The sequence below is a fragment of the Entelurus aequoreus genome, linkage group LG02 (assembly GCF_033978785.1).
Source record: "Entelurus aequoreus isolate RoL-2023_Sb linkage group LG02, RoL_Eaeq_v1.1, whole genome shotgun sequence".
NCBI classification, from domain to species: domain Eukaryota; kingdom Metazoa; phylum Chordata; class Actinopteri; order Syngnathiformes; family Syngnathidae; genus Entelurus; species Entelurus aequoreus.
This window is the reverse complement of record NC_084732.1, coordinates 14,708,714-14,717,878: the sequence shown is the minus strand read 5'-3', so window position 1 is coordinate 14,717,878 and position 9,165 is coordinate 14,708,714. Positions and strand designations below refer to the sequence as shown.

At 39.2% G+C, this 9,165-nt stretch overlaps 1 protein-coding gene across 1 annotated transcript in view; it reads left to right on the top strand.

Moving 5' to 3' along the window:
• Positions 1 to 8,066, top strand: part of LOC133630859 (katanin p80 WD40 repeat-containing subunit B1-like) — a 23,159-nt gene extending 15,093 nt beyond the window's left edge. The window contains exons 15-20 of the mRNA XM_062022682.1: positions 1 to 11; positions 2,080 to 2,229; positions 2,312 to 2,388; positions 2,459 to 2,533; positions 2,594 to 2,710; positions 5,949 to 8,066. The exon at positions 1 to 11 is cut by the window's left edge and continues 214 nt beyond it. Of these exons, the coding sequence (XP_061878666.1) occupies positions 1 to 11; positions 2,080 to 2,229; positions 2,312 to 2,388; positions 2,459 to 2,533; positions 2,594 to 2,710; positions 5,949 to 6,090 (572 nt within the window). The 3' untranslated portion in view covers positions 6,091 to 8,066. The remainder of the gene's footprint in view (positions 12 to 2,079; positions 2,230 to 2,311; positions 2,389 to 2,458; positions 2,534 to 2,593; positions 2,711 to 5,948) is intronic.
• The last annotated feature ends 1,099 nt before the right edge of the window (positions 8,067 to 9,165 follow it).

Here is a 9,165-nt window from a genome sequence, read left to right as displayed (position 1 = left end):
ACTTCCTGCCTGTGAGTCGCCATCTTTATGGGCATCTGCCATGCGTACATTAGTGCGTTAAAGGGGAACTGCACTTTTTGGGGACTTTTGCCTATGCTTCACAATCCTTATGTAAGACAAGAACACATATGTTTTTCTTTTTTCATGCTTTCTAAATCGTAAAATTGGGCAAGTGTCAGGTTCAAACACCGAACTATCTATTACACAAGACAAGAAGAAGGAATCAAGCAGAGACAGATTTGAATTTTACTCATGAGGAGAGACGTATCGGGCTGTACACTCAGTTACAGTTTCCCCATACGATCTAAGGTACAGTCCCACGTGCTCCTCTATTTATTTGGGAGGTCCCTAGTTAACATCACTGAAGCTGCAAGCAGCCCAAGTAGACACAATACATGATTTTTCAGAATGGAAATGTGCTGACACTCGTGATCTCGCCCTGTCTCCGTCCCGTCCGCGCCGAGGCACTCGATGTCCGTCCTTGGCTGTCAGCAGGCAGCATCTGGAACCAAACTGCTGACAAGAGAAAACTCGCAAAGCAAGACCACAAGTTGTGTCTTTGCACAGATAGAAAAGTACAACTTCAGCACAATTGATAATAACTATATCAACGGCCTTTAAGCATAAGAGTTGTGTGATAACTTATACATAATTATTCTAACAGCAAGTACGATGTTGCTAACAGTGCAACTATTGGTAGTACACTATTCCTCTAAAAGAAACATCCAAAGACCGTCAACAATACTCTGTTTGCATCTCCTGACCTGAATATTAACCAAGTATTAGCGATACTGTTATTATTAGTGCTAACACAGACAGCTATTTTTAGGGGCGCCGTGATCACAGAGAGCTAACTGCTGCATGACCTTTGTGTTGGTGAAAGCCAACTCTAGATTATAAATCATGCTTCTCACCTGGATAGTAGAAGGTTGTGGATATAAACCCAGAAGTTGTTCAACTTTGACCTTGACCCAAAGATAGCGACAAAGACATGAAAACACGCTTGTTTGGAGCCCCTTTTTTTTTTTTTTTTTTTTTTTTACCTGTGTGAGGATTATGATTAATTCTTTATCTAAACAGGAAGATATAAACATCCCATCAGTCGGTATCTCAGTGAGAGCAGAGATTGTGCAGTAAGAGATTGTTCTATTGTGTTCGTAGTTTGTATTTCTTGTTTAGCACTTAGCAATACTGCTGCATGATGATTGATGTTTCACTTAAGCTGGAAATGTTTAGCACACAGCCTCTAAAATTGTAGATCATCCTCCTTATATTCAGACTCAAAAATATAAGATTCTAGATCAGGGGTTCTTATACTTTTTGGCTCGGGGGCCGCATTGGGTTAAAAAAATGTTGATGTCACGTTATCGATGGGAAAGTGCATTTTTAAACAATATGACTTGCCTGAGTGGCTAGGAGACACCGAGAGTGTCAAGCGGTAGAAAAAAGATTTGAAATGACAGATTTGAAAAAAAAAATTAAAAATTAAAAAATGTAAAAAAAAATTAGAATATATATATTTTATTATTGTTTTTTATTTATTTATTTAATTTAATTAATTTTTTATTTTTTTTAACTTGGGACTTCCCGCAGTCCGGATTTTGGACACTGGCAGGCCGGATTCGTTGTTAGGGGATCCCTGTTCTAGATAATCAATTGTCCCAAAGTCTTTATCTCTCATGAAGTCTGCCATGATTAGTTGTTGTTATTTTTGTTGTTGTTGAAGGGTAGAGCAAACGTTGTGATGTGTCTGTAAAATTAAATACACAGCTGTATACTTAAAATAGGCAAAATACGCAAATATTGCATGTTATTATGAATGTGCCTGTTACATTACATATTACAGATTGTATAAGAAATGTTAGTGGAGATTTATGGAATATTTTTAGAGCACTTTTTAGGTTTAATAGAGCGACTCTCGTTGGCTCCATAGCTGACTTTTGCTAACATTTATTTATGACTTAGAATGCATTAAAAAATAAAAAATATATGTGTTCTTGTCGTACATAAGGATTGTGAATGATAAGCAAAATAAAAAAATAATAGCAGATCCCCTTTAATGACGTCTCTTTTCCAAAGTCATCGCAGGACAAGAGAGCGCCGGTTCTGAGCGACGACGAGGCGCTGAGTCAGATCCGCAAAGGTCACGACACCATGTGCGTGATGCTCAGCAGCCGACACAAGAACCTGGACAGCGTGCGAGGCGTGTGGGCCCGCGAGGGCATCAAGGTAGCGTTGCTCGTCCTACCGCTCCCTCTTCGCCCCGCCTCTTTTGTTCGGTCGTGACCACTTCGTCTTTTTGTTTGCTTAGTGCGCTTTGGACGCTGCAGTTTCCATGAACGACCTGTGCATCGTCGTGGATGTCCTCAGCATCGTCAACATGCAGCCGTGAGTAACACACACACACACAATGTAGTAAACATGGCTGCCATGTTGTTGTTGTTGTTGTTGTGGTCAGGGCACTGTGGAAACTGGACGTGTGCATGACGAGTCTTCCTCAGATTGACAAACTCTTGCAGAGTAAATACGAGAGGTGAGTGAAGCAAAGGTCATAGGTCGTGCGTTGCTGCTGACCTTTGTGTTTGTTTGTCAGCTACATGCAGTGCGGCTGCACGTCACTCAAGATCATCATGAAATATTTCTGGCCGCTCATCTCCGACACGCTCAGGGCGGCGCCGTCGGTGGGCGTGGACATCACACGCGAGGAGCGGTGAGCTGCCCCCATACTGTCGTCCACTTTAATAATTGTCTCTCCAGTGAGAACTGGATCATCATGGCAAAAATAATAATCACAATTATTTTAGGTGGAATTGAAATCACGATTAATACCACAATTATTCACTCATTTGAAAACATATCATACCACCAGTGTTGGGTTAGTTACTGAAAACCAGTAACTAGTTACAGTTACTAGTTACTTTATTTTAAAAGTAACTCAGTGACTTACACCAAAAAGTAATGCGTTACTGCGGAAAGTAACTATTTAGTTACTTTTTTTTTCTTATTATTTTTTAAAAAGCTCCCATTAATGCCCTTCTAGTCTTCATTTCAGTGCTGTTATTGAAGTGGAGAATAATACAATGTGTTGATCAACTTGACATGTACTTGCATCACTGAACTCAGAAAGCAATGTGGTCTACATACAACACACAAAGACAAAGATATGTTTCCAAGAGCCAATTTATTTCAGGCCAGAACAAATTGACAAAACTATTTTAAATAGCTGCAACATAACATACAAACCGCATAATAACAACATAGCTGTAAACCTGGCTTCACCTAAGGACGGCACACGTGATATACACAAAGCCGAACCAGGCAGATTTGAATTGTTGTTTTGGGCAGTAGACGGGATCTTTGATCCAAGAGACAACTTACATTTAACTAAAATGTTCTTTTCTTTGTGCTCGACAAAAAAAAAGAAGTGAGAATATCTCCACGTTAGACACTCGACTGCGGCTCCGTTGTTAGTAAACACAGACACGCGTTAGGACGTGTTTCGTGGATGAATGAGTGGTAAAAATGATTCCCAAACAAATGTTCCCTCTTTTCACAATGACAGCATTTCACTCACATTTGTTGAAATTTCCCTGATGGTCGGCGTTTAACAGCGAATACCAATTATTGGTCAATTCTGATCTCATTCGCCCAACTTTTTTTGTGGAGTTTAGTGATTATTAATTAGGCATGCTAGTGTTGTGTCAAATAAAAAGTATGGTAGCAATTAAAGATGTCCGATAATGGCTTTTTTGCCGATATCCGACATTCCGATATTGTCCAACTCTTAATTACCGATTCCGATATCAACCGATACCAATATATACGGTTGTGGAATCAACACACTATTATGCCTAATTTTGTTGTGATGCCCCGCTGGAGGCATTAAACAATGTAACAAGGTTTTCCAAAATAAATCAACTCAAGTTATGGAAATTTTTTGGGGGGGCGTTGGGGGGTAGGGGGTAGCGAGGGGGTGTATATTGTAGCGCCCCGGAAGAGTTAGTGTCGCAAGGGGTTCTGGGTATTTGTTCTGTTGTGTTTATGTTGTGTTACGGTAGGGATGATGTTTGATAAGAAATTATCGAGTTCGAGCCTATTATCGAATCCTCTTATCGAACCGATTCCTTATCGATTCTCTTATCGAGTCCAGATAGGTTGTTGTATATGGAAAAAAACACACAATATTTGGTTTAACAAAAGCTCACTTTTATTGTATAAGAAAAAAATAAAATCTAATAAATAAATAAATATTGACTGTTACCCCCCTAAAAAAATAAAATAAAATAAATAAATATTGACTGTTGTAAGCCAAAGTATATTAAGTTGGATTTTTCAGACAAACAAATATATACATTAACACAAAAACAAGCTGTCTCTTTGATCACTATAAGTGTATAAATAATAATAGAGTGTTAAATAAAATCAGTCCCTTGGGCACAAAACTTAAAATAATACAGCTCTCCAAAAAGTGCACTTCTGCTGCTATTTGACATAACTGTTTGCTATGATGCTTTGACATTTTTGCACTTTATTTCTTTATTGAAAGAAAATTCTATGAAGAGAAAAGTTGTTTGCAAATGTGGTTACAATGCTAAAAAATGAAAAGTTAAAGCTAAAAAAAGAAATACACTTTATTGAGTTAAAATCTTTCTTTATAGGGGAAAAGATTTGATGTTATTAACTAGGGAAAATAACAACTACACTACTCAGCATGCAACGGGAGTGACGAGCATGCGCGGTAGCCCCGAAAAGGGTTGTTGCATGTCACCGCCGGCAGCTAAGAATGAGGTTATGAGCACGCTGTGGAAGTAAACGTCAAGAAATCAGCCAACACGCCTCGTCTGCATTATTTATAATTAGACAGACAACGCATAAGTGTGATTTTGTTTTGTTTACAAGGAAAGAAAAACAAAAGTTAAAAAAGGGAGATGTCATATATATGTATGTGCTGTGGTTGCTTTAAGTTACGACAGCTGCCGTGAAGGAGGTGCGTTGCTAGCCTGGTTGCTATGTTTCCGGTTGGTCGTAAAAGTGTTCGTCATGTGTTTTACCCTGCTCAAATCTCTCAGTAAAGTTATTCATTGGATTATACCTTTTGTTTTGAACTTTATTACACCTTGGAGCGCAGTCCATTGTTTTTCCTGCTTTCCCTATCTGCGCCTAATGACTGAGCTACGTGACGTCCCGTCACGGGACGGGATTCGTTCCGAGGGATTCGAATAAAGAACCAACTCTTTTTCTTTACTATAGTGGTCTCGATAACGGGTACCGGTTCTCAAAAAGGGATGCGAGTCCGAGGACTCGGTTCTTTTCTTATCGAACAACCGGGAAAACCGGTTTCGAGTATCATCCCTATGTTACGGTGCGGATGTTCTCCCGAAATGTGTTTGTCATTCTTGTTTGGTGTGGGTTCACAGTGTGGCGCATATTTGTAACAGTGTTAAAGTTGTTTACACGGCAACCCTCAGTGTGACCTGTATGGCTGTTGACCAAGTATGCGTTGCATTCACTTGTGTGTGTTATGTGATTGGGCCGGCACGCAAAGGCAGTGCCTTTAAGGTTTATTGGCGCTCTGTACTTCTCCCTACGTCCGTTTTAAAAAGTCATGCATTTTACTTTTTGAAACCGATACCGATAATTTCCGATATTACATTTGAAAGCATTTATCGGGCGATAATATCGGCAGTCCAATATTATCGGACATCTCTAGTAGCAACCACGGTGAAGTACCAAACTTCTAGTAGACGTGATCTTGTTTTCACTCATACGCTCCCCATCTGTTTCACCGTTACAAGCTCAGAAAACTGCATGTACGATGCGAGGCCCATTATTGTTCTGTTTTGTTTTTTTATTATGATATTTTTATGATTGTGAGAAGCCGAAATCGTTAATAAGAATTTGAATAAATGTCCATCCCTACCCTGACGGTGACTCATGTAACTCCGCAGACACCATAAGTGCAGGATGTGCTACAAGCAGCTGAAGAACGTCAACAACGTGGTGAAGAACAAGGCGTCTCAGGTCGGCCGCCATGGTTGTGCCTTCAGGGAGTTGCAGCTGCTCTTGGCGCCGCTGGACGATGCGCTTTGAAGAAGAAGAAGAAGAAAACTTTTAGGAGCTTTGCATTCTTTGAATAAAATTAAAAAAAACATTTGCAGACGAGGACAAGGAGTGTTTCTTCCAGTCTGAAGACGACTTTGCCCTGTGGACAAAAGTCCTCGCCTGGGAGAGCCTGTAATCAAGTCTTCTACATAAAAGCAATGGAGGACTGATTTTTGTCACTGAAGACTTCTGAATGGCTCTCGGGCTACGTGAATACAACACTCCCAGGACTTCACCACCCATCAGGGTGTGTATTCACCGTCATCGCCTTATTCTTCACAAGTCACAGTGAAAGAAATGAAGGGAAATATCGTTGAAGCAGAGGTATGGCTTCCACAACTTCTTCTACTGAGCTTCAGTCATTGTTTTACCAAACACAAAACCAGTGAAGTTGGCACGTTGTGCAAATGGTAAATAAAAACACAATAGAATGATTTGCAAATCCATTTCAACTTATATTTAATTGAATAGACTGCAAAGACAAGATATTTAATGTTCCAACTGAGAAACTTCTTTTTTTTTTTGCAAATAATTATTAACTTAGAATTTAATGGCAGCAACACATTGCAAAAAAGTTGTCACAGGGGCATTTTTACCATTGTGTTACATGGCCTTTCCTTTTAACAACACTCAGTAAACCTTTGGGAACTGAGGAGACCAATTTTTTTAAGCTTTTCAGGTGGAATTCTTTCCCATTCTTGCTTGATGTACAGCTTAAGTTGTTCAACAGTCCGGGGGTCTCCGTTGTGGTATTTTAGGCTTCACAATGTGTTACACATTTTCAATATGAGACAGGTCTGGACTACAGGCAGGCCAGTCTAGTACCCACACTCTTTTACTATGAAGCCACGCTGTTGTAACACATGGCTTGGCATTGTCTTGCTGAAATAAGCAGGGGCGTCCATGATAACGTTGCTTGGATGGCAACATATGTTGCTCCAAAACCTGTATGTACCTTTCAGCATTAATGGTGCCTTCACAGATGTGTAAGTTACCCATGCCTTGGGCACTAATACACCCCCATACCATCACAGATGCTGGCTTTGGAACTTTGCGCCTAGAACAATCTGGATTGTTATTTTCCTCTTTGGTCTGAAGGACACGACGTCCACAGTTTCCAAAACAATTTGAAAAGTGGACTCGTCAGACCACAGAACGCTTTTCCACTTTGCATCAGTCTATCTTAGATGGCGGTGTTTCTGGGTGTTGTTGATAAATGGCTTTCGCTATGCATAGTAGAGTTTTAACTTGCACTTACAGATGTAGCGACCAACTGTAGTTACTGACAGTGGTTTTCTTAAGTGTTCCTGAGGTTATGTGGTGATATCCCTTACACACTGATGTCTGTTTCTGATGCACTACCGCCTGAGGGATCGAAAGTCACGGGCATTCAATGTTGGTTTTCGGCCTTGCCGCTTACATGCAGTAGTTTTTCTAGATTCTCTGAACCTTTTGATGATATTACGGACCATAGATAGTGACATCCCTAAATTCCTTGCAATAGCTGGTTGAGAAATGTTGTTCTTAAAATGTTGGACAGTTTGCTCACACATTTGTTGACAAAGTGGTGACCCTCGCCCCATCCTTGTTTGTGAATGACTGAGCATTTCATGGAAGCTGCTTTTATACTCAATCATGGCACCCATCTGTTCCCAATTAGCCTGTTCACCTGTGGGATGTTCCAAATAAGTGTTTGATGAGCATTCCTCAACATTTTCAGTCTTTTTTGCCACTTGTGCCAGCTTTTTTGAAACATGTTGCAGGCATCAAATTCCAAACGATCTAGTATTTGCAAAAATAACAAAGTTTACCAGTTTGAACGTTAAATATCTTGTGTTTGCAGTCTATTCAATTGAATGTAGGTTGAAAAGGATTTGCAAATCATTCTGTTTCTATTTACGGTTAACACAACGTGCCAACATCTCGGGTTTTGTGTTTTGTATTTGCCAGAACCCAATAACCAGTCCTCTTTTTTTGTATCAATATTAACATTAAATAAATATTTGTAACAGAAAATATTTTAAGTGCATCAATTTGCCTGAAATTCTTCTTTTAATCCTTATTCAAACTACAAACATTTTTTAACCGACTTGAACCTTTTAGACTAGAGACTTCCTTTTATTGTCATTCAAATTTGAACTTTACAGTACAGATAAGAACGAAATGTTGCATGAAAGAGCAGTAAGGTGCAGATATAAATAAATAGATTACTGTACAGTTAAATATATTGCACTTTTGCATATGCATCCAGGTTTATGGATGTATGTTATATTGTCTTTATATTTCAGCGAGTTAATCTGTTTTTGGGGGGGAATTGAGAGGATTATTATGATGCGTTCAAGAGTCTTATGGCCTGAGGGAAGAAGCTGTTACAGAACCTGGAGGTTCTGCTACGGAGGCTGCGGAACCGCTTTCTAGAGTCCAGCAATGAAAACAGTCCTTGGTGGGGGTGGGAGGAGTCTCTGCAGATTTTCTGAGCCCTGGTCAGGCAGCGGCTTTTTGCGATTTCCTGGATACTGATACTGAAAAATAAAATAAAACTCGTTAAATGATAATACATTTTTATCTATTCGCATCATTTACTCAGAAGCAGAATATTTAAAACAATTCAACCCATAGGCGCTGATCTACATTTCTGCCAGTGGGTGCTCGGTGTGTGTTTATTAGTGTTGTCCCGATACCAAAAGTATTTTGTTACTTTTCGGTACTTTTCTAAATAAAGGGGACCACAAAAGATGTCATTATTGGCTTTATTTTAACTAAAAAATCTTACAGGTACATTAAACATATGTTTATTATTGCAATTTTGTCCTTGAATAAAATAGTGAACATACTAGACACCTTGTCTTTTAGTAGTAAGTAAACAAACAAAGGCTCCTAATTTAGCTGCTGACGTATGCAGTAACATATTGTGTCATAAAATAATAAAATAGAATAAAAACAAATGTAGAAACTAGGGGTGTGGGAAAAAATCAATTCGAATTCGAATCGCGATTCTCACGTTGTGCGATTCAGAATCGATTCTCATTTTGAAAAAATCGATTTTATTTTTAATTTAAATTT